The 25,375-nt window shown below is 38.1% G+C and overlaps 1 protein-coding gene across 6 annotated transcripts in view; it reads right to left on the bottom strand.

The window, feature by feature from the left end:
* Positions 1 to 25,375, bottom strand: part of Heph (hephaestin) — a 76,982-nt gene that overhangs the window by 22,315 nt on the left and 29,292 nt on the right. For all 6 annotated transcript variants that reach the window (XM_047535803.1, XM_047535800.1, XM_047535802.1 and 3 more), the window contains exons 11-16: positions 25,064 to 25,275; positions 23,887 to 24,037; positions 20,828 to 21,040; positions 12,080 to 12,293; positions 10,221 to 10,360; positions 9,313 to 9,444 (exon numbers count right to left, since the gene is read on the bottom strand). In XM_047535803.1, the coding sequence (XP_047391759.1) occupies positions 9,313 to 9,444; positions 10,221 to 10,360; positions 12,080 to 12,293; positions 20,828 to 21,040; positions 23,887 to 24,037; positions 25,064 to 25,275 (1,062 nt within the window). The remainder of the gene's footprint in view (positions 1 to 9,312; positions 9,445 to 10,220; positions 10,361 to 12,079; positions 12,294 to 20,827; positions 21,041 to 23,886; positions 24,038 to 25,063; positions 25,276 to 25,375) is intronic.

Here is a 25,375-nt window from a genome sequence, read left to right as displayed (position 1 = left end):
AAAGTCTAATCCTTAAAAACAACTTAAAAGGAAGAGCTGTACATGAGCAGGGTTTGAGTATGCTGTTATATTGGTATTAATCTGATGTAAACTGTCATAAAGTTAGGATATTAAATGTAATCACAATGGTAGTCACAAAGACAACACCTAAAAATAAAGACAAAAAGAAAAAAATCAACTAAACACAAAAGGAAGTAGTATTAGAGGAAATAAGGGACAAATGGTATAAGATATACAGAAAACAAATAGTAAAATGGCAGAAGTAAATATTTCTCTACCAGTAATTGACATCAAATGTAAGTGGATTAAATTCCCCAAACAAAAACAAAAATTGACAGAATTAATTTAAGAAAAAAATTGATGCAACCAAATGCTATCTCACGGAGACTCACTTTAAATACAAAGACACAATTTGTTTGAAAAATGAAAGAATGAAAAAAGATGTGTCTTGCAAAGTGTAACTAAAACAGAGCTAGGGTAGCTACAGTAATATAATAAAAAATAGATTTTAAGTCAAAAACTGTTATAAGAAATACAGAATGACAGCATATACAGATAAAAGGGTCAACTAATTCAGGAGATATAACAATTACAAGGATTTATGAACCAACAAACAGAACATCAAAATATATGAAGCAACAAATGGATGGTATTTAAGAGAGAAATAGCATACAATAATAATTGAATACTTCCATAAATAACTCACTATAATAAAAACAATATCTAAAGAGTAGAGGTATATGGAAATGGAGAACTTGAACAGCATTATAAAACAATTAGACTTAATAGATATATCTAGAACCCTAAATCAGCAATAGCAGAATGTACATGAAACAACGCCCAGGATGGATCATATAATAGGCCACAAAATAGGTCTATACAGAAAACTATATCATGTATTTTTTTCTCAACAAAGTAGAGTGTAGTTGTATAGTTACAAATCTGGAAAATTCACAAATATTTGGAATTTAAACAACAAATTCTATGAGTAAAGGAAAAAAAATCACAAAATTTAGAATACATAGAAATAAAGGAAAACAGACAACACATCAAAACTGATGGGATGCAGTCTATATATTGCTCAGAGACAAATATATATCTGTAAATTCCTTCAAGATAGAAAAAAGCAAGCTAGAGAGAAAAAGTAATAAAAAGGGGGGATCTCATGAAAACAAAAGGGAGATAAGTTGAGTAGAAGCTAGGGACCAAGGTGGAGGAAGATAGGAGGGAATGGGGAAGAATGAAATTGACCAAATTATGCTCTGTGCAATTGCACATGCATTCCAAGTTTATATATGATTAGAATGCACCAATTAAAAAATAAATAACAATAACTCAGGAAGTTGAGACAGGAGGATAGGAAGTTCAAAACCAGCATCAGCAACTTAGTGAGGCCCTAAGCAACTTAGTGAGAGTCTCTCAAAATAAAAAAAGAAAAATAGAAGGAAGAACAATAAAATAAAGAAAGGAAATTAGGGGGAGGAAGGAAGAGAAGTAAAGAGAAAGTACAGGGGATTGAAATGGAGAAAACTCTCTTTTGTTTATTTGTGTTGTTGTTGTTGTTGTTTTGTCTTGGCTTGGTTTTTGGTATCAGGGATTGAACCCAGGGGCGCTTAACCAGTGACACACATCCGCAGCCTCGTTCATTTTTATTTTGAGACAAGGTCTCACTAAATTGCTTTGGGCCTCACTAAATTGCTGAGGCTGTCTTTTAACTTTAAACCTCCTGCCTCACTCCATTGTGAAGTAGTAAAAAGGTAGAAAATCTGACTGTGTTGTTTAGAGGTGAGGTTTTTGGGAACTGGTTAGGATTAAAGATATTAGGGTAGAGTCATTCTGGTGGTTTTATGAGGAGACAGACACACATACATATATGTGCTCCTTCTCTTGCCATGGAATGTTCTGTGCTGCCCCAAGCCTGCCATCAAGGTCATAACTGGATGATGCCCACAAGTCTTGAACCTCTGGAACTGTGATCAAAATAAACCTCTTTTCTTTATAAAGTCACTTGCCTCTAGTACTTTTAATTAAGTGATTTATTTTTTAGATAGCATCTTGCTATGATCCTCAAGCATCAGCTTCCTAAGTAGCTGGGATTACACGCATGTGCCACCACGCTGGCTCAGGTATTTCTTTATGGTAAAAAAATAAAAGCAAACTAATTCACACATCAATGACAATTTTATACTTTGAGGAACTAGAAAAAGAACAAAGTAAACCCAAAGCTAACAGAGAAAAGGAAACACCAAAATATAGGGTGGAAATTCAGTAAAACAGAGAACAGGAAAAAAGTAGAATCAATGGAATCAAAAATTGGTTATTGGGTCCAGGCGTGGTGGCACATGCCTGTAATCCCAGCAACTTGGGAGGCTGAGGCAGGAGGATCTTGACTTGAAACCCAGCCTCAGCAATTTAGCAAGGCCCTAAGCAACTCAAGGAGATTCTGTCTCAAATAAAATACAAAAAAGGGCTGGGGATGTGGCTCATTGGTTAAGCACTCCTGGCTTCAATCCCTGGTAACAAAAACAGGAAAAAAGGAAAAAGGAAAAGAAAGTGATTATTTCTAAATATTAACCAAATTTAAAACTTTTAGCAAGAATGACAGAAAAGACAAAAGACACCGATAATTAAAATTACAAATAAAAATGGGGATATTACTTCTAACTTTGACAAACTGAAAAGGATTAAAAGACAACATTATTAATAATTGTACATAAAAAATAATATAACCTAGATAAAATGTACAAATTCCTGGAAATACACAAGTTACTTTTGAGCTTTAATTATTTTTTGCTTCTATGTTGTTGTACACCTACATATTTGTGATCTTCTTTGTTTTGTTTTGTCTTGTTTTTGAAAATCAACTCTTTATTATCTGATAACTCTATGCCCAGAAATTTCCTTAATCTGAAATCCACTCTCCTAATAGGGGTAGAGTTATATTAATGTTTACATGTTCAATCTTTTTTCATTCTTTTACTTCTATTTATGCCATTATGTTTAAAGCAGTTTTCTTTTGAATAATATATAATTGGGTCTTTCAATTCAAAACGGCCATGTCTTTTCATTGGTGTGTTTAAACTGTCTAAATTTAATATGATTATTTTTGTGGTTGGAATAAAATCAATCATTCCAGTTCCTTTTTTTCTATTTTTCCATTTATTATTTCTTACCCTCTTTTTCAGCTTCTTTTTTCATTAACTGATAATTTTAAATGATTCAATTTTATTTCCACTACTGATTTATTATTTATAAAACATTCAAAAACTTTTACAAGTTGCTCTAGAATTTACAATACATTACAACATCTATTAGTAAGAATCTAGTTACAGGGCTGGGGAGATAACTCAGTTGGTAGAGTGCTTGCCTTGCAAGCACAAGGCCCTGAGTTCAATCCCCAGTAGCACAGAAAAAGAATCTAGTTACAATTCATATTATATTGTATACAATACTGTATCGCTTTCATCTATTGTGTTTTTTGGTCATATACTTTCCTTTTGCATACACAAAACCATAATGCATTGCTACTATTTATCAGTTTTTTTCTTTTAGAACATTCAATTCATTTAAGATTTACCTTTGTTTATTCCATTTCCAACTCTCTTCATTTCATTGCATGCATCCTGCTTTGTCATATCAGTTCTTCCTGAAACACTTTTGACATTTCTTTCAATATAGGTCTGAAGGAAATGTAGTCTCATAGATTTTTTTTTCTGAGAATGTGTTTATTCTTATTTTTCCTGTGCATAGAATTCTGTGCACAGAATTCAGTGTTTTTATTTCAGCAATTTAAAGATATACAATTGTCTTCTGGCTTCTGTTTTCTAATGAGAAATTAGCTCCAATTTTTATCTTTATTCCTTTATATGTGATCATTTCTGACTATTTTCAGGATTTTGTTTGAGGTTTTCAATACATCTTACATTGCATATTTAAGGACGTGTAGGTTTGATTTTATTGTTCGGTACTGGGGATTGAATCCAGGGGCACTCCACCACCAAGTTACACCCATAACCCTTTCATTATTTTTGAAACAAGCTTTCACTAAATTGCCAAGGCTGCTCTGGAACTTGCAATCCTTCCATCTCAGTCTCCCAAATCACTGGGATTACAGGCTTGAGTTACATGGTGGTGACTCTCAAATATTTATAAACAGTCCACATGTCCTTTAATTTCTACACTTGAATAGCCAACTACCTTCTGGATATGTGCATCTGAATATCTGATACCTGAAACTTCACATGCCCCACAATGAAACTATCTTCCATGCAAGACATGCTGCTTTAAATCTTCCCTATTTCATTAAATGCCAACAATGTTTATGCTAGTTCAGACCAAAACATTGAAACTATCTTTTACAGTTCTTTTTTTTTTCCTACCTACATCTTGAACATCAACCAGTTCTACTGGATCTTTAAAAAAATATTCAGAATTTGATCACTGTTCACCACTTCTACTCATCTCATCCTAATTCATTCTATCATCATTTCTCACAGGATTACTGCATTACTTTCTAGATACCTCCTTGCTTTCCTCCCTTGTCTTCCTACAATTTCTTCTCAACACAGCACCCAAACTGATGTTAGTGTCTGGGACTGGGGCTCAGCAATAGAGTATTTGCCATGGCTGAGGACCTGGGTTCAAGCTTCAGCGCCACCAAAAACAGACTGATCACACTAAAATGAAGATCAGATCATCATGTCACAACCCTTGACTATCTTCACAAACCACTTGAAGTCCCTACGATTGCCTGTACAACCCAACATAATCTACTCCCCTCAGTCTTTCCACTTTTAACTTTTGACCTTTTTTTCCTACCCTTCTTCCTGTCAAGCCATAATAACTGCCTTGCTGGTTTTTGTTTGGTTTGGTGTTTTGTTGTTGTTATTGTTACCAAGGATTGAACCTGGGATGCTTAACCACTAAGCAACATCCCCAGCCCATTTTATTTTTTATTTTGAGACATGGTCTTGCTAAGTTGCTTAGGGCCTTGTTAAATTACTGAGGCTGGCTTTGAAGATGTGATCCTCCTGCCTCAACCTCTACAGCCTCTTGGATTACTGGCATGCTCCACCTTACCCAACTGTTTGGATCTTACTAAATACACTTTTGCTTCAGGGTGTTTACCCTTGCTATTTCTTTTCCTTGAAATGTTTACTCCTTCCTCTGATACTTTTCTCATTGATGCTGTACTAGCTTATTCTCAGTCCTCAGGTCACAAATTAAATTGCACTACCTCAAGAAGATCTATCTATCTCTTTCTCCACTCTATCCCATTATTCCCTTCTGCCACCCTTAGCACTTATTCCCAAAATATACCTGTCCATACTTGTTTTCTTGCTTATTACCTGCCTTTACAATGTAGACTGTATAATTTATGAGGACAGGAACTACATTGGTTTTATTTGCCCATTTTTCCCTATATTATTTATTAGTGACCCCAAAATTCCTTCATGTTCTGTTATATATTTATATTTATGCTTTTATACACTTCCTGTTTATATGCTTCACTCATTTTCACTTTTGCAATAGTCACTTATTTTGTAAAAACATTTCATATAGTAACAATATTATATGTGACTCTCCTCTTTTGCCTTTAAACTCAGAAAAAGCTATCTTCACCCTGAGTCCAGATATATGTTCACTTATATTTTATTTTAGTTCTTTTACCTTTAATCCATTTGTAATTTACTTTAGCGTGTGGTAATAGACAACAATCTAGTTTTATTTTTCCCCAAAGGATAATGACTCATCCTAAAACAATTTATTCAATTTTTCCTTTCTTTCCCCGCAATACTAGCTTTTTCTAATATGATTCTTTTATACATACTCAGAGTTAAAGGCAAGAATCAAGATTTCAATGCTATCATGTTGGTATAATCCAGGAGCATAGGAAAACCTGACTTTACTCATTCCTTTTCTTTGGGTGTTAACTGAGAAAACTGTAAAGAATAGTAGTCAAATGAAAATTGAAGTATCACTTATATAACAGCTGAGTCAATGTCCACTAACCCCTATTGTAGAACTCTGAGAAGAGCTGAATTGAAGACTAAAGCTTTGACTTAAATGTCTAAGCAAGATTTCCTCTTTCTAGATGCATTGCTAAGATTTGCAGTATAAGTCCTGCCCTAATTCACATATCCAACTCACCCAGTTGCAGACACAGATAAACCTACCAAGTAGGTAGAATAAGGAATAGTAAAATAAAAGAAACAGTACTCCAGTAAGTCACTGTTCAGCAAAAATCCTCGGTTCTGATTAATAACCTCTCCCAGTGAGGAGCTAGTGCAGAAGGGGGCAGAAAGCAGAAGTAGGGGCTACTCATGGAATAAAAGTACTCCCACTGTCATTGACAAAGGCAGAAGCTTTGTTCTGTTTCAGGGATTTTTATTTTGTTGTATTGATTTATTTTACAGAACCATGCTGCTTTAATTATCGTACTTTTATAATAATGCTAAACCATAAGGATGTTCTAGTCTTCTCTCATAAATAAATATTTTTTAAAGTTTTGGCTCTTCTTGCTAAGATATTCTTTATTTTTTCAAATGAATTTTACATACAGTCATTGCATTTCAGTACAAAAATATCCAATTGTGACTGTGATTATAACTGCTTTAAGTATATAAATTATTTAGCATAGATTACCTCCTCTTAGATAATGGTAATTTTCAAAGTTTCATTCTCAGGTTGATATTACTGTTCCTCCACACAGTCCTCACTGGTTGATCACACATATTTCCATGATTTCAACTATCATCCATTATAGTTACTAATAGCTGGTAATATCCAGGCCTACTCAAAGTATCTCTTTGTACCTATGTGCTCATTTCTCCAACTGAGTATAACTTCCTGTTCTTTTGGCTCTCTCAATCCCACCAGGATATCTTAACACATACCTCATATTAAGTCAATCAAAAATATATTTGATAACCCCCTCAAAATACCAAACAAACAAAAAACTGTTCCTGGCTTCCTATACTTTTTTAACTTTACAGGAGTTCCCCATATCCAAGAGCTTAATCCAAAACTTTGCTCATTATCTTTGGCTTCACCATTATTCTCTTAACACTCTTCAATCATCATATCCTATTGATTCTATCACAATATCTCTCGAACCCATCTAATTCTCTCCATCCTCATTTCCTACCACTTCTATCATCATCATTTCTATGGATTACAACATTCCAACTGGTTTCCTGGCTTCTAATGTATCCCTTCTCTCCTTTTAATCATTTATTTTTTATTTTAATCCTGGATCTCTATCTTCCTTTGCACCTAAATCCTTACCATCCTTCTGAGTGACTTCAAGTTCCCTATAGATGCCTTCACTCAACACTCCAATCTATCAGTCACTTAATCTCAAGTTCAGTGTGCTTCACCTTCACTTTAGCCCTTGATCACACACCTGATCATCTCATCACCTGCACTCATAAGACTTAAACAACCTAAGTCTTAAAATTAAGTCATACTGTTTCCAATTCCACATCTCCCAATCACCCTTTAATCTAATACAGCTTCTTTCTCTACCAACTTATCAAAATCACCACTTATACCCTTGTTGCCAACAAATGGAATGTTTTCTGGTTTTACAATACTTAACATCTCTGAAGTAGCTGCAATATTTTGACTACTTTATCCTTGAAATGACAGCCTTTTAACATCTATGGATGCTATTTTCTTCTGGTTTTTCTCTTAGCATCTTGCTCACTTTTCAATCAGTACTTTCCTATAAAATTGGTTTTCCTCAGTATCTCATTTTAGAACTCTTATTGTCTCATGTTATAGACTCTTTCTACTGACTACATTCATCCTATGACTACAACTACCTAAATATCAATGCTTCCCACATCTATTCCTGAAGAGCATACCATTCTCCTGAGCTCCAGATCTTTATATCTGGTATCTATATTTGGTCATACTACAGACATCTCAGATTCAACAAATTCAAAAGTAAACTCATCAACAGCCAAATCCTATCTCAAGTCAGCTTTGTCCCAGATTCTCTACCTTGAAGAATATCACCGTTTACCCACTGTCCACACCAAATATTGGGATATTATTCAAACTTTTACTCTAAAATGTCAGTGTTCCTTTATTTTATTCATTTATTTATATGTGGTGCTGAGAACTGAACCCAGTGCCTCACTCATGCAAGGAAAATGCTCTACCACTGAGCCACAACCCCAGCCCTTAAAGAGTCTTATCTTTCTTACTTTGAACATCGAAATAATCACAAATCCTCTTTCATTTACCTCATTGATCATTTTAATCTATCTTTTCACCAGAATTTATCTCTTTTGCCCTACTCCATTTTTCATCTCACTTAACATTGGGATTTTACACAATGCATAGCCTACATCTACAATTTCATTTACCTTTTCTCCCACACTACCCTTCACACAAAGGCCTCTTTCTTATTCTTTAGGTCAGCAGTTTTCAAAGTCCAGTTACTGAAGCAACAGCATGAGTATCACCTGAGAACATGTTTAAACTAGTAAATTCTTGAGTCTCATCACAGATCTACTGAATCAGAGAATTTGGGGTTGATCCCAGCAATATATGTTTTAACAAGTACATGATTCTGATGCACAGTAAAGTTTAAAAACTACCAATTTACAAATTTAGATTTCAGCTGTGATACCATCTACTCTAGGAAGCATTTTTTCTGTATAGGGATTGAATCCAGGGCCTAATGCACTTAAGGCAACTGCTCTATCACTGAGCTATATCCCCACAATTTTTTTTTATTTTGAGACCAGGTCTCCCTAAGTTGTACAGGCTAGCCTCCAACTTGCAGTCCTCCTGCCACAGCCTCCTGAGTCACTAGGATTACATAGTTATACAACACCATGATTGATTGGAAAACCATGCTTGACCATATGAACATTAGATTAAGTACCCTCTTTTCCACCTACATATCACAGTGTAAAAACTCCTATTTTACACTTATTACACTTATACTACACCCTGTTCTGGAATTGAACTGAGTATTTCATAGAGACAAATTCAGGCTGTGGCCTAGTCTTAGTTAATATTCTTGGATCAGGTCTCTTAAAGGGTGTTTTACTTTTTCAGAGGGGGTTCAAACCCAGTACCTTATGCATGCAAAGCATATGTTCTACCACTGAGCTATATCCCCAGTCCTGGTGTGTGTGAGTATGTGGAACTAGGGATTGGACCCAGGGCCTTGTGCATACTAAGCAAGTACTATACACTGAGATACACCCCTCAGGCTGCAAGGGTGTCATTTTTTAAAGGAGCAAGCCAAAGACTTATATATCTTTTGTCCCTTCACTCAGTGTTCTCACTCACCAGGCTCAGCAGCCCGTGGCCAGCCAGTACCAGATTCTAGCACTCCATGGGCATGCATAGAGTAAGGGCGGCTGGCATTATTCTTGAACACCACAGTCAGGATATCACCAACCTCTCCTCTGATAAGTGGACCTAGTATGTGCAATAGAAATTTTTATTAGTGGGGAGTGGAATAGAAAATATTAAGAAAAGGAAGATATCTGGGAGCTCCATCCTGAGAAGGGATCTTCTGAGACTGAAAGTCATTGCTGGCTCCATTCTTTGATTAAGAATCCTTTAACTGACACTGTTACCCACTGCATAAGGATATTTCAATGCCAAGATTATGCCTCCATTTACCCCCATTTTTTCCACCCCAAGCCTCTACCTAATAATAGCCCAAGGCTCTGGATAATCAGAACTCTATGGAATCGTTGATGGTAAGGGGTTAGAGTTTGGCACAGAATACTGAATAGCTGAAACCTCTTCAGAGGCCAGTGGGTCCCCTTCTGTGCCTGGATATGAATAAGGAAACCCACTGAATCCTAAAAAAGTAAAATAAGAAAAACTACAATGATAATTAAAATGGGGCGTGGGGGAATAATTGTTCCCTGTACCACTTTTTCCATTTTTAATAAACCAGAATCTCCTGACCATTGCATCTTCAAAAATCTACCAGCCTCAGAGACACCCTATGCCTCAAAGGTGTAGAAAACCTGGAAAAACTTGGTTCTAGTTGCAGCAGAGTTCATACTTCCCCTTTCCCTTTAGTGTTTGTTTTCATGGCTGCATCATAAAATATTATCATACTTCTTATATTACCAAGAAAAATTGAGAATGAAGAATGGGAATGTCTTTGAAATGTGACATAGCTCCCCTAGAAGAAGCTCAGGCTTCTAGATACTAGGATGGAAGTGCAATTTCCTTACCCAAAATTCCTAAGTGCTCCTCTGATCCAGACCTTGGCCGAGGGATCCTGAATGTACCATCAGTATATTCCCTGAATACAGCTTTCTTGTATCTGGAACCCAGAAGACCATCCTTGTTGCTCAGGAAGATGTGACTATAACTAGAGGAATCCAAAGAGAGCTATCAGCACCTAACCTTCAACCCTTCATTTCCAGATATGGGGAAGTTATGTCAGAACCATTCTCATATCACAAATGAAAGATGTGGATGTATTCTTTCTAATGTCAGATTGCTCCCCACATTGGCTGTATAACCACAATTACAGATGGCAGGCTTCAGAATCCATTTATGTTTCTTGTTTCCATCATTCAGATAGAAATCTGTAGTACAATTAATATAGCAAAAACACTGGGCTAAGAATCAGAAGCCCTGGACTCTAGCTCCAGCCTTAATGAGGTCTTAGATGGAATTAATTTGACAAAAGGACAAGTACAAGGTGTCAAGAGAGAATTAACTACTGCTACTGCTGCTGATAATGGTAAAGGATGAAAAGAGATAGGAAGGAAATGAAATCTTTCTCCTTATGGGATGCTTTCCAGTTTATAAATAGCTTTATTATTCATGTCATCATTTGACATTCCAAATAGGCCTATGAAATAGGTGGTCTCAAAGGTGCAGTCAGTAGTAAGGAAGTGACAGAACATATCTAGAAACAATGCCAGCCAGAAAGAGAGCCAGGGCTTAGAATCAAGCCTGCTGCTCCTTCTGTCATCATGTTCTTTCAACTATAAATCATAGATAAGTAAACCAAGGTTCAGAGAAGGAAATTCACTTTTCCTAACTCCCACAGCAGGTTAGCAAGAAGACTTCAACTTTAAACAACCAATATAAAGGGCAGTGAGAGCAACAAAAATGAATGATTAGAGACTGCTAATGTGTACCTCAGTTTTGAGTCTCTCCTCCTTCCATTTTAGTAATAGAACCATCTAGGTTCTAGCTGAGCTCAAGGCTTTCTTACATCCAAGTATGGCCATAGGAATAAGTTCAAGGCAATGGGGCATGAGAGAAAGTGATGCGTGCAACTTCTAGGTCATCTACTTACAGACAATGTTACTTGCCCTGACTTGATAGCTAGGAATAGCGATAAGCAGAACAGGCACCTTGGTCCTAGAGATGAACACAAGGATTGAGTTTACCTACCAGCCATGGGCTGCTCATATCTGTACTATTATATAAAAAGGAAATAAAATGTTTACTCTGTTCTGGGCATATTTTGCTACACAGATTAGTCTGTACCTTAATGAATGAGCTTGAGGTATTTAGTTTGTCAAAGAAATTCTCTATGAAATTTAATTTAAGTCCTAGGGTAAGTATTTACAGCCAACTAGAAGAAGGGAGGCAAAGACTAAGAGGGTGAGGGTGAGGGCAAGATCTTTTACTCTTCAGTCCCATTACAAACCAAGATTGTTTGTGGTGCTGGGGATTGAACCCAAGGCCTTGTGCTTGCAAGGCTCACACTCTACCAACTGAGCTATATCCCCAGCCTCCAAGATTTTTTTTAAAAATCACTGAGCTGGAATTCAGAAAACCTGCACTTTAGTCCCTTGTCCCAATTTTGTTGCTATTGTTTTAGTGACCTTAGATAAGTGCCTTTTCCTCTCAGCTTCAGTATCCTCATCTGCAAAAAATGTTTCTCACGAGAGTGTGGGGACTGTTGTTGTAGCTCAGTGGTAGAGCATTTGCTTAGCATGCATGAGGCACTATGTTCAATCCTCAGCAACACATAAAAATAATTAAATAAATAAAGGTATTGTGTCTATCTACTACCAAAAAAAACTTTAAAAAAGAAAGTGTGATCTCTCCTTTTCTGAAGTCTTACCTGTCCTTCTCAGACTTGTTATGCCATTCCAGTTCCCAGCTCCTGTCAGGACAATAGTCCCACTCCACCTCTTCTGCCATGATGTAGTAGATTCTTGCAGCTTGGTAGCGTTGGCGAGGGCTGACATGGCGGCCAGGACACTGGGATACATTATAGATGGCCCTCATCCCTGCTTCTCGGTGGCTGCCTGCCTGGCAGTAAATTTCAAATATTCCTAAAGGAGGATCAGAGAACAAAACCTGAATCCAAATATACCTGAGAAGTACCTGGGGCATTTCCAGCCTCTCCCTACGTGTAATGCAGAGAATGGGAAGTGCAGGATAAAAATCTTCTATGCATTAGATAAAAATGTATTACAAGTTTGTTGTGAACAATGAGCATATAGATTAAGAACTTCAACTCAAAGCTATACTGTCTGGCTTAGAATCTAAAGTCTGCCATTAGAAAGACCAATTCCTCCCTGTTTGCTGAGGGCTTTCCTAGTTTTAGCACTTAAAGTCCCATATCCCTGTAAATCCCTCAGTTCTGGGCAAAACAGAGTGATTGATAACCATATCTGTCATTTATTAGCTATATAATCTTGCAGCAATTTCTAAATGTATCATCTCCTTCACTAGGATCAATTTTCTTATTTAATGTAATTGTTTTAGAATTCAATACATTAATGTGTATACAGTTCTTAGCACAGTATATAGTAAATGTTTAATAAGCAAAGCTATACATAAGTAAACAAAGTTTAATAATTATGATTCTGAAGATGGCATTGACCACAAAGTTATGTCCTTTTTCTACCAAGTACCAAGTACCAAAGAAATAAAGGTGGGCTTGAATAGCTATTAACAAAGGAACTTTTTGACCACAAGGATGATTACATAAGAGAGCTTTGGAAAGGCCTTCCCTAGGTTTTTATAATAAAATGTTGAGATATTGGTCTTAATGTCTGTGTTGCAGAGCTGCCTGAACCTGATCTCAAGCTCCAGATTTTTATGTCAAGGACACACTTGGGCTCAGAGAATGTTGATCAAAAGAAGCTAACTTTCTTAGCACATTATTCACATTGTTCCTTTATATTGCTGCCCACTGCCTATCCCATCATAACAAACTCTTCTTCCTGGCTTTCAAAGTCTTCTAATTAGCTGGCCCCAAACTATTGACCCAGTACAACTTTTCAAACACTGCTCCAAGGTCAACTATTGCTCCAGCTAAATCTAACTCTAACTGTTCCTCTCCCATATTTCATTCCTATCTGGAAATTTTCACTCATGTTATTACCCTCTGTCTGGAAGTCATCTGCCCACCCCACCCACAAAAGTTATGAGGGCTCATTTATTCTCTAAGACTCAATTCATGTTTCATCTCTTCCAGAAAGCCTTTCCTGATTATTCTTTCCAAAATTGACTCTACATTCTTGGCCTCTCCATTCCTAACACACTTTATATCTAAAACATGGTTAAGAACTAAGCGATCCTGTCTTTTAAAATGTTCCCTTGTACCAGGAGTAGTGGCACAATTCTATAATCCCAGCTACTCAGGAGGCTGAGGGATGAGGATCACAAGTTGAAGGCCAGTCTGGGAAATTTAGTAAAACTCTGCTTCAAAATAAAATAAATTTTTAAAAAGAGCTATGGTCAGGAGCAGTGGCATATGCCTGTAATCCTAGTGGCTCAAGAGGGCTGAGATTAGAGGCTTGTGAGTTCAAAGTCAGCCTCAGCAATTTAGCCAGGCCCTAAAGCAACTTAGAGAGACACTGCCTCTAAATAAAATATAAAAATGGGCTGGGGGTGTGGCTCCATGATTAGGCACCCCGATTCAATCCCTGGTACCAAAAAATAAAATAAAAAGGGCTATGGATATTTCTCAGTGGTAAATGTGTGAAGCCCTGGCTTTAATCCCCAGTACCAGAAAAAAATAGTCCCTTACACTATTTTATATACACATTGAAAGAATGAGTTCCCGTTTTGTTTCCATACCTACTTCCAAATTCTATTTTTATTATGACCTCTCCCATCTGTTCCATCAGTAAATCCCATTAGTTCTTCCACCAAAATTATTCTTTCAGTCAGATGCAGTGGGGCATGCCTGTAATCTCAGTGACTCTGGTGGCTGAGGAAGGAGGATTACAAGTTCAAAGCCAGTCACAGCTATAAGGCTCTAAACAACTTAGTGAGACCCTGTCTCAAAATTTTAAAAAAATAAAAATAAAAAGAGTTGGGGATGTGGCTCATTGGTTATGCACCCTTGGATTCAATCCCCAGTACCAAAAAATAAACAAGTAAATATATACATGTATATATGTGTGTGTGTGTATGTGTGTGTGTGTACATCCTTTCATTGACATTCCTCTAATCCAATCTACCATTATGTGTTACCTAAAAATTTGCTATAGCCTCCCAACATCATCTCTGTTTCTCCTGCCCTCTCCAACATTATCCACACAGGGCTATTTAACAAATATAATCCAGAGCACACTGCATCTTTGCTTTAAATATTCTACTTATATTCAGGATAATATCCAAGCTTCTGACTATGGTCTACAAGGCCTTACACAAATTTACTTTTATCAACCTCTATGACTTTCCATCAAATGGGTTCCCCTAGCTCACTACACTCCACCATATTGCCTTCTTTCTGATCCTTGAACAAGCCACACTTGTTGCCGCTGTAGGGTATTTGCAGTTACTGGTCCCTTTGCTTAAAATGCTTTTCTCAGATTTTCTTCTCTCTCTCTCTTTTTTTTTTTTTTTTTTTTTTTTTTTTTGGTACTGAGGATATTGAACCCAGGGGAGCTTTACCACTGAGTCACATCTCCAGCCCCTTTTAGTTTTATTTTGAGATAGGAAATCTTTAAGTTGCTTAGGGCCTCACTAAATTGCTGAGGCTGGTCTCCAACTTGAAACCTTCCTGCCTCAACCTTCCAAGTTGCTGGGATTACAGGCATGTGCCATCATGCCTGGCTTCAGAGATTCTTGAACACCATTATCTAATGTAAGGCCTCCATTATTTTATCACCTCACTGTATTTTATTTCCTTCATGACATGTATCACCATCTGAAACTATCTTATTTTACTTCTGTGTTTACTGAGGCTGTCCCCTAAGAGCAAAGGTCATATATCTTGTTTGCTCACTACCCCAGTCTTAGCACAGAGAAGATGTGCAATATATAGGTGCTGAGTGAATTAATGGTGTGCCAAGGAGTGATTATATACACTGTCCAAAAGTTAAGGGTCAGGGTCTAGTGTGAAAAGAAAGTCTGCTGATTCCTTGAGGGGATAAAAACAAGTAGAAGACATTCTGAGGAATTCATAGAACCTTGGGTTACACACATCATCTGAACTTTCTCATGTGAACATTTTTGTCCAAACCCCTTTTTTTGTGGTACTGGGGAGTAACCCACAGGTACTCAACCACAGTCTCGATAAACTGTTAAGGCTAGCCTCACACCTGTGATCCTCCTGTCACAGACTCCCAAGTCATTAGGATTACAGTCATGTGCCGCCATGCTGACTCCTCAAAGCCACTTTTTTCCCCAACACTCTTATGCTCTTAGCTTCTGAATCTTCTCCTATTATTAATCAATCCTTTGCTTTCCCTTTATTCTGGATTCTCTTTTCCTACATCCCTCTTAATGTAGATTTCTATCTTAAGTTTCTTTCCTATCACTCTACATGCTAATGAACTTGAACAATTGGAACACCCAAATCTCTCCCTCCAGGTTTCTCTTCTAGCTTTAGATTTCAACCCACAAATACCTAACAGGGATTTTACCAAGAACTTAAAATTTAACATGCTCTCAGATAAATACTTTTTACCCAAATCCTACCAACTTACTACCCTTCCTCTGTTTCTGCATTTGTTCATCTAGCTAGCATCACCATCCACCTGGTGTGGAAGCTGAAAACATCAGTCATCTTTTTGTCTTGCTCAGTTCCTCAGCAAAGTCCTGTCATTTTTCTCCCAAATAACCCTTAATCCAGGGCGGGGATATAGCTCAGTTGGTAGGGTGTGAGCCTTGCATGCACAGGGCCTTGGGTTCAAACCCCAGCACCACCAAAAAAAAAAAAAAAAATTACCTCTCTCCATCTTAAAACATTACCCCTCTCCAAATATCCCTTAATTCTGCCCTTCTCTCCCCGTCCATTGGCCCTGACTACTGTCAGACTGTCATCATCTCTTTCAAGAGTCTTCTGCTGTGCTGCACTGGTTCTGATTCATTCTTACTCAGAGCCATTATACATAGTATTCTACAGTAAACTTACAAAATGAAAAACACATCTTGTCACTCATTACCTTGATAAAAGTAATAAAACCTTTGATGGGTTCCCATAGCGTAGAAGATAAAGTCCTAGCTCCTTTAGCAAAGTCCTTCCTCTTTCTAACTGCATCCTTAGATATTTCCTATCTCCCTTCAAAACTGCATGTTCAACAGGGATGCTATTAGCATTTTGAGTGAAATTATTCTTCATTATCTAGGAAATTTCAGCCTTTTTTTTTCAACAGATATTTTTATTTTAATTTTGATTAATAAGTATATGTATGTATAAATGGGGATTTCTATGCATGCATACAGATTGAACTGAACAAATCCAGCGTTTCATCAGGCATGGTGGCACACGCCTGTAATCCCAGCAGCTTGGGAGGCTAAGGCATGAGGATAGGAAGTTCAAAGCCAGTCTCAGCAACTTAGCGAGGCCCTAAGCAACTCAGCAAGACCCTGTCTCTAAATAAAATAGGGCTGGGGATGTGGCTCAATTATAAAGTGCCCCTGACTTCAATCCCTGGTATAAAAAAAAAAAATCCAGCCTCTCTTCATCCACCCTTTCCCACTTTCCCAAACCTATACTAATCACTATTCTACATTTAGGACAACATTTTGACTCCTACTTTCTATACACCAGTATCACCCCCTACATATTTTCAGTCATTGTGATAACTAAAAGTACCTCCACATTTACAAATATCATTTAGCATATTCTCTCAAGTTGAGGGTCACTGAATCAAATCAGTTAGTTCAATCTTCTCTAGGCAGGTGCTGCCTACAAGCCACTGCCAATAAGGTTCTTACTGTCTATAAGGCCCTCCTCACCAAACACCCCCTTTCTATGTCTGATAACAATTTATTCAACCTTAAAAATTCAGTCTGGGGCTGGGGAAGTAGTTCAGTGGTAGAGTGCCTGCCCACCATGAGCAAGGCCGTGGGTTGGATCCCCAGCACCACAAAAACAGAACAAAAACAAAAAGTTCAGTCTGAATATCTGCTTTCCAAACAGAGCTTCACTCTGCAAGAAAAATTTGTCAGAGCTCCCTGTGCGTTACCATAACTCTTGGCAGATAGCATCATCTTAGCCTTCTGAATAATAATGTTTACATTCCTATCTCCTTCTCACATTAACTATGAGCTGCCTAATTCATCCTTACATACTTAGCACATAAGCCAGTGAGTGAACAGTTGTTTACAATGTTTTGGGAAAATGTAATAGAAAAGAAAGAGAAAATAAGAAGAAGTGAGAAAGAAAAACAGAGAAAAGACAGAGGAATTCAGGAGAAAGGAAAGAAAAGATACAGAATGAAGGGAAAGGAAAGGGGCGAAAAGAAGAAGGCGGCAAATGGGAAAGAAATTAAGATACAAACAAAGTAAGAAAAGCAAGTAAAGGAACAGAAAGAGACAAGGGAGGGGAATGGAGAAGGAATATAAAGAGGAAGGATAAAGAAATCAAAAGAAGAAAATAAAGGAGAGGCAAGATATAGGAAGAAGGAATTTGGGTAAATAGGAAAGAGAAAAGAGATGAAAAGAAGTGAAGGACAAAATGAAAAAGGAAAGACAGGGCAAGATGGGAAACAAAAGACAGAAGAAAAAGAAGGAAAGAGGAGGAGAAAAGGAAGAATATTTTAAAAAGAAAAGAAAAAGAAAGGGAAAAGATTGATAGGAGAAGGGGAAATGAGAGAAGAGAGTAAAATGGAATAGGGAAATAAGTAGTAAAGGGGAGAACAATGAATGAGGAAGGAGTTCTAGGGGTTGGAGATATAGCTCAGTGGTAGAGCCCTTGCCTGGCACATGAATAGGCCCTGGCTCAATCCACAACACTGTGAAAGAAAGAAGAGGGGCTGGGGTTGCAGCTCAGTGGTAGAGCACTTGCCGAGGCACTGGGTTCAATCCTCAGCAGTACATAAAAATGAACATGAAGGTCCATTAACAACTAAAAAGAGGGCTGGGGAGATAGCTCAGCTGGTAGAGTGCTTACCTCACAAGCACAAGGACCTGAGTTTGATCCCCAGTACCACAAAAAAAAAAAAAAAACTAAAAAGAAATCAAAAATAATATGAAAAAAAGAAGAAGGAAATAAAACTCCAATAGCAAAAGACAGAAAAGAAACTCTAATGAGGGTCCTGGGTAGTAATAAATATTCTCTTTGCTGCTGAGAAATCTAATACGAATTAAATGGAAAATAATATATTATAAGCTTTACCTCTTTTATCTGCCACTTTCCCTGATTATTAAAGCTCTAGTATCAGTTGTTCTATTGAAAGAGCTGAGGTCTAGTATGCAGGGTGATATTTAAAAAAAAAAAAACAATATGTCATTTTCTATTAAATGTAATATAAGCTTATTAAAATTTAGGACCATTTGTTTTTCTAGTTTTTTAAACATATTCATTAGCATTCAACACATAACATTGGAATTTCCAAAGTGATATTTTTTAGACAGGGTCTTACTATGTTGCACAGGTTGGTTTGGAACTCCTGGGTTCCCACCTCAGTCTTCCCAGTAGCTGGTCACAGTGATGTTTTTAAATCATCTGCAAAGCTTCTCAGGTACATATGTACATTTGCCATTGCCTATCACTACCTGTCTCTCCAAAATCCCAAAGTCAGATTCTGGTCCCGGCTCATTCATTAAACTGGGTCCTTTTGTCCTGTTTTTGAGAGCTAGTCAATATGATCTCCATCTTAATCACAGAACAAGTTGCATAAGCAAAATGGAAAGTTCTGATGCAAGAAATTATCTAGAACTAAGAATCAATGATATTTGAAGGAAGAGGAGTGAGAGGAAAAGCAGGAAAAAATAGAGACAATATTTCTGATCTAAGCAAGTAATTTTTCCCCATCCAGGTTTCTGTCCTTTGCACCTATAAGTAAAATAAAGTGAAATAAGATGATCTAGAAGATATTCTACCAGTTCCAATATTCTATGACCTAGAATCTCTATGAAAATAAGGAAGGTGTTTTAAAGGTCTAAAAATGTGAAGAAAGGTAGAAAAGGGTTTGTGCTTTTGCTAGTAACAAAATCCAGGAATCTTAACCAAAAGTAACATTTCAAGCCTTTACTCTTGTAAACTCATCCTCCTCCTTTTCCTCTAGACTATCCACCATAATGTGTTTTTTCTTTGTTTTTTAACTGAAAAGGAGTCTTGATTTGTTGCCCAGGTTGGTCCCAAAATTGAGGGCTCAAGTGATTCTCCTACATCAGCCTCCAAGTAGCTATGACAATAAGCACATTGCCACCCCCTTGGGCTACAGCATGGCACAAAAATAATTTCATTCATTTAAAGTAAGAGTGAGCCCTGAGTAAGCATATAGACATGACTAAGAAGTTTGACTGGTTTTACAGGAAGAAGATTAAATCTGGGATTTGGCTTTCTTATTCAGAAGCTCCCCGCCCACCCCTACCTCACTGAAATGATTTGTTCCTCTTGTTCCCTTCAGCTCCATTAACAATATTTCTAATTTTATAACAACTCTCTCTAACCAACAAAATATCCCAGTAGATGAGAATCAATGAGGACCCAAGAACAAGCTTTATTCTTTTGGTCAAACTCAGAGCCAGGCTGTAATTATTCAATTGTGGATGGAAATTATTTTCCTTAAGAATTGTTATTCCAAACATGAATAGAATTCATATGACTAAAATAAAAGTTTAGTGGGAACCGAGTAGAACTGACAGATTTTTCTTACAAACACTATTGCCACCTACTGGCTGTAAAAAGAATACACCCTAGGGACTGAAAAAATACTGCAGCATTATGAAATGCCAGAAATAAATGGAATCTGGTGGAACATTCTAGTCAAATTTCTTCAAGAAAGAAAAAAGTTGAGAAAAGAAGGAAGTGAAGGGTAAATGGAGTGTGGAAAAGAACTAAGGAAAAAAAGAAGTGAGTTCCTGGGTTCTGAAATCTGAGCTAAAAGTGTTCCAGTCTCTCTACTCTATTTCTCTCTCTCTCTCTCCTCTCTCTCTCTCTCTCTCTCTCTCTCTCTCTCTCTCTCTCTCTCTCTCTCATACACACACACACACACACACACACACACACACACACACATACACACACCAGAAATAGGAAAATCTGCAGAAATTCTCATAGAATATCAGTAGGGATAAAAGCACTTATAGGTATATCTCATTGACCTTTCTCCCACTGCAAGGACTATATCTATAAAACCTGTATGTGATCACTCCACCTTCTGCCATGTAAGAAACTTCCCTGAAGCTGGGCAGCATCCTCATTTATCTCTCACTATTCCAGGAAAGAGATTCCTCAACCTTTTCACTGTATTATGCTTGCAGTTGAGAAGAAAGCCAAATAACTAGAACATGAAGGACCCACTGAAGATGGAAAAGAGAAAAGTGTTTTGAAAAATCTCACCTTCAATATGTTGCTTCTTTTCTCATCAAAAACCATCCCACCTTGCAACCCCAGCTAGGCCCCCTACTTAAAAAAGCCTCTGAGCCTAGGACCAGATTTTAAGGTACTTACCAGTGTTATCAGGCTGCATGATGGCCATAACAAAAGTGTGAGGAAAGAGCATAGCTGCACCTTTCCTCATGCCCTGAAGCTGCACAGTGTTGCCCTGGAACATGACTCCATGCACATCAGTCTCTGTGCCCAGGCCAAGCAGGTGCCAGGCCACTGTGTCACCCTTACACATGTCCAGCCTGGGCAGGTTAGAGAACAGAAACCCATTAATGGCTGGAAAAGAAAAACACAAGACAAGATGGGGAGATGAGATCAGACTAGTTAAACACCTGCCAGAAGTATATTATCAGTTCTGTACTATGGTTTCCCACAACTTGAAACTTTCAGATCATCCTCAATTCTTTTGCCTTCTTCTCTAAACCACTTTAGTTCTACTCATGAATATGTCTTTGGGATGGGAGCCCAGCTGGACTTTCAGGCCTCACCTCCCAGCCCTCCTCCTCCACCACCACATAGTGGCAACACTGAGCTACTGTCAAACAACACACACACACACACACACACACACACACACACACACACACACACATACACACCCTCTCCTACTCCCACTCTCTGGAACCCTCCTCCCTTGAGTTCTGTGGCACTATACTTTCTAGTTCTCTTACATCTCTCTGACTGTTCTCCATCTTCTTCTGATTCTCCACCACTCCAGAATGTTTATGTCTCCCAAGGTTCCATCCTCAGCTTTCAGTGTCTCCTTCTCTGTATCTTCACTGCTATTACAAAGTTCTAGCCCTTATCCTCTCTGACCCAAACTATTCCAATAGCCTCCTCTTGCACCCCTATCTGAATTCTGTCCTTCTATCCTCTCATATACACACCATTGTCTGGTGAGCTCTGTCAGTCTCTACATCCCCAAGGCATTAAACATAATAGGTGCTCAGAAAACAATGGTTGACTTTCACATGCTGCTACCTCTAACTGGAACAGTCTGCACCTTATGGTGTCGTTCTATGGCAATCTACTACTCATCTATCATGTTCTAGCTCAAATATCACCTCCTCTGTGAATCAGAGTTTACCCCCCTCCCCACTTATTTCCATAAGACTTTTAACTTAAAAACGTCCACAATATTACTACAGAGTCCAATGATTTACTTGAAAATCTATCTCCTATACTATATTGACCTAGCATACTTTCTGTATCTATGTGACTGCTTAAGCATCAGGCATATCATTTATACCAATTAGGTGCTCAGGAAACTCAAACTGGAATGCACTTGGCTCATGAAACTGACTTGCTCTTTCCAGATAATGGTAATAGATGGAAATGGGAACCAACAGACAAAGTCAAAAGATAATACAGTCATGCTCATTCTTCCACCATGTACACTTCTCCCCCCCCACACACACACACAAAATCCAATGAGCCCTGCCTAAAGCTGACCCCTTTTCTACATCACTACTTCCACTGGAATCAGCCTTAACGAGTCATCTTATTTGATAATTCCCTGGGATGATGCTAGGAACATTACTAACTCCTTGATTCCTTGCCTGTAATGTTCTGATTGCAAACCTATTCAGTCTTCAAGATCCAGCTCAAGTTCTCCCTTCTTCCAGGAATCCTTTAACTTGATTATTCCTCATTAATGTTCTCCTCCTCTGAACTTAAAAGCTGTTCTGCACAATTTAGCACTTAATTACAGTATGCCTTGGATTGTTCTATAATTGTTTCATGGGTGTTATTATTCTCATTACAAATTGCTGGGAGCTCTGTGGAAACTGGTACCATGTTTTCCCATTCAGTCCCTCACCCACCCACCCACCCACCCATTCATTTGGTAGTTCACTAATTTCAATTAACATTTACTATGTATTAGATAATATAGAGAATGCAGAGGTAAACAACATACAATACTCACCTTTAAAGACTATACTATAGCAGAAGTCAAAGTCATGTAACAAATAACTATAATAATGAGTGTATGGAACTTTATATTACAATTATCTAACCAAAATACAATAATAATTCAGGAGAGAGTGTCATCACTTGACTTGAGTACTAAGAAATGGTTATATGAGCTGAGTGTAGTGGTGCAGGCCTGTAATCCCAACAACTCAGGAAGTTGAGGTAAAAGGGTCAAAAGATCAAAGTCAGCCTCAACAACTTAAGGATACCCTCCACAACTTAAAGAGACCCTGTCTGAAAGTTAAAAAACAATAAAAAGGGCTGGGGATGTAGCTCATTGTTACTTCCCCTACTCCGCAACCCAGCAAAAAATGTGGTTACATGGAAGATGTATTTTTTTAGTACAAAAAGAATGGCTTCAAAGAATGGCAGAATTTCCACAGTCTGGCAAAGATGTGAGGAATCAAATTTTTTTTTTAAATGCAGAGCACAGCATTACAAAAACATGAAATTAGCAAGGTACAAAGGATGCTCATGGGGAGAAAAACATTCAGCTGGGCCGGAGTATGGGAAATGGGAGCAAGGGTAGCAAGAGAAAAAGGAGAGAGAGGTAAGACTAGAAAGGGACTTGGGGTATAACTCAGTGGTAGAGCATTTCCCTAACGCACAAGGCCCTAAGTTCAATACCCAGCATCACAAAAAAATAAAAATAAAAACAAGCCAGGCATGGTGGCAAACACCTGTAATCCCAATGACTCAGGAGGTTGAGACAGGAAGATCACAAGTTCAAAGACAGCCTCAGCAACTTAGCAAGACCCTGTCTCAAGATAAAAAAACAAAAAGGGCTGGGAATGTGGCTCCATGGTAAAGAGCTTCAGGTTCAATCCCCAGTACCAAAAACTTTAAAAATTAAAAATAAAAACAAGTCCAGAAGGGTATCATCCCAGCTTATTCTTCACTCTCTCTAGAGGATTCCTTATATAATCCTCATCTCACAATACTGTCTTTAAGTGTCCCCATACTGTGTAACACAGGGCACAACAATAAGGAAGGCACTAACAATAAGGTCTCCCGTTGTAGACTGAATCCCTCAATACAACTTGTCTCTGACAGAGCTGACCAATGGGATGAGTATTTTGGGAATTGGTCTGATTTGATTTTTCTTGGGACTTCTCAGGTGTAGCCCAAGTCAAAAGTACTCCCCATACCATGCATCCGATTGGACTCCTGGAAGCCCTTGACATCCTCTGAGAGCAGGCGGGAATCCAACAGAGCAGCTGCTTGATTGTCATTGCTGTACCAGCTCTTGTTCTCATCCAACACAGTGAAGAGGAGAAAGAATTCTTTATCCATCCCTTTCTTCAGGCCCAGTGGAAGAAGGCAGAAGGAGGAATAGCAATGGTTTCAGCAGTTGTGTACTATGCAGCTGGAGATCCAAGGATCACTGATTTTTTTCCCATTTCCTTTTCCAGACTGATTCAAGCCCACACATCCTGCCCAGAGCTGCACTTGTTGCTAGGCAGTTTTTCCTCAAGTAACTTCAAATTGCAGATGAGAGAATTCGGTCAGAGTAAAAAGAATGGAGGGGAGAAATGTGTGAAAAGGGGCTGGGAAAAGGCATAGGATAAGGATTAGGGAGCAACATTACAGAGTGTGATAGGAGAAAACCTGGAGATACCCAGAAAGAGGAAAGGCAGATAGTGGCTAGGAGAGCAGGGAGGGAAATTTGAAAATAAATGTAGTAATAATAATTGTTATAATTCACATTTGCCGAGTGTCTACTATGTGCCAAACACTATGATAAGCACTTTATATGGATTATTTGTGTTAATCCTCATGGAAAATTTTGATATTCCACCAAGTTAAACCTTTATTTTTTCAGAAGAGGAAAGCGAGTCAGAGGGGTTAAAGTGACTTGCCTAAGGTTACACAGCTAGAAATGGTGGGCTAGATACCAAAGATGACTGGCAATTATTAAAGCACATTTAGGGATTAAGAAAAATTTTTAGGGGCTGCTGAAGTGAGAGAGGGATGGGAAAAAGACAGGGTAGAGGAGAAAGGAAAAGGAGAGAAGAGGTGAAGAGGGGAGAGGAGAGAATAAAGAGAGGGAGCAGAAGGGGAAGGGAGAGGAGGAGGAGAAACACGGAAATGATGATGGGAAAATATGAAATAGGAAGAAACAGGCTAAGAAAGATGTATGTTTGTGATTAAAAAAATAACATGCAAGGATAGCATGAGGTCACCAATTAATTTCTGATGCAACAGCTTGGTTATTTTTTTTCCATTCCTTTACCTCTAAAACCTACTTTCATGTATGACTCCTATGAACAATCCAACTTCATCCTCCTCCCACCAGGCTTCCCAGCCAGACATCTCTGGCAATACCTGCTTGCCATCTGCACCCAAGGCACCAGCCTTGCACACCAGCAGGGGGCCCACCAGGCCAGAGTTTGTATCCCTTATGGGATCTGCAGCAGAAAAGTACATCCAGGTGAGACAGGCAGGATCCTGAGCAGTGGGACCAGCATGGGGGGGCACTGTCCAGTGATATGTTACTTTCTCAAAAGGTTTGGCCACCAAGCCAGGCTGAGACGCGCCTGCAGGGAAATTGTGGGCTCATTAATCACACTGACTAGAGCAAGTTCCAAACAGTGGGATAAAGATCATAAACCTCAAAGGCATTTTGGAGCAGCAGAA

Source organism: Sciurus carolinensis, chromosome X, assembly GCF_902686445.1.
Source record: "Sciurus carolinensis chromosome X, mSciCar1.2, whole genome shotgun sequence".
In the NCBI taxonomy this organism is placed as follows: domain Eukaryota; kingdom Metazoa; phylum Chordata; class Mammalia; order Rodentia; family Sciuridae; genus Sciurus; species Sciurus carolinensis.
The sequence above is the reverse complement of the archived record's forward strand: the minus strand, read 5'-3'. Positions and strand labels throughout refer to the sequence as shown.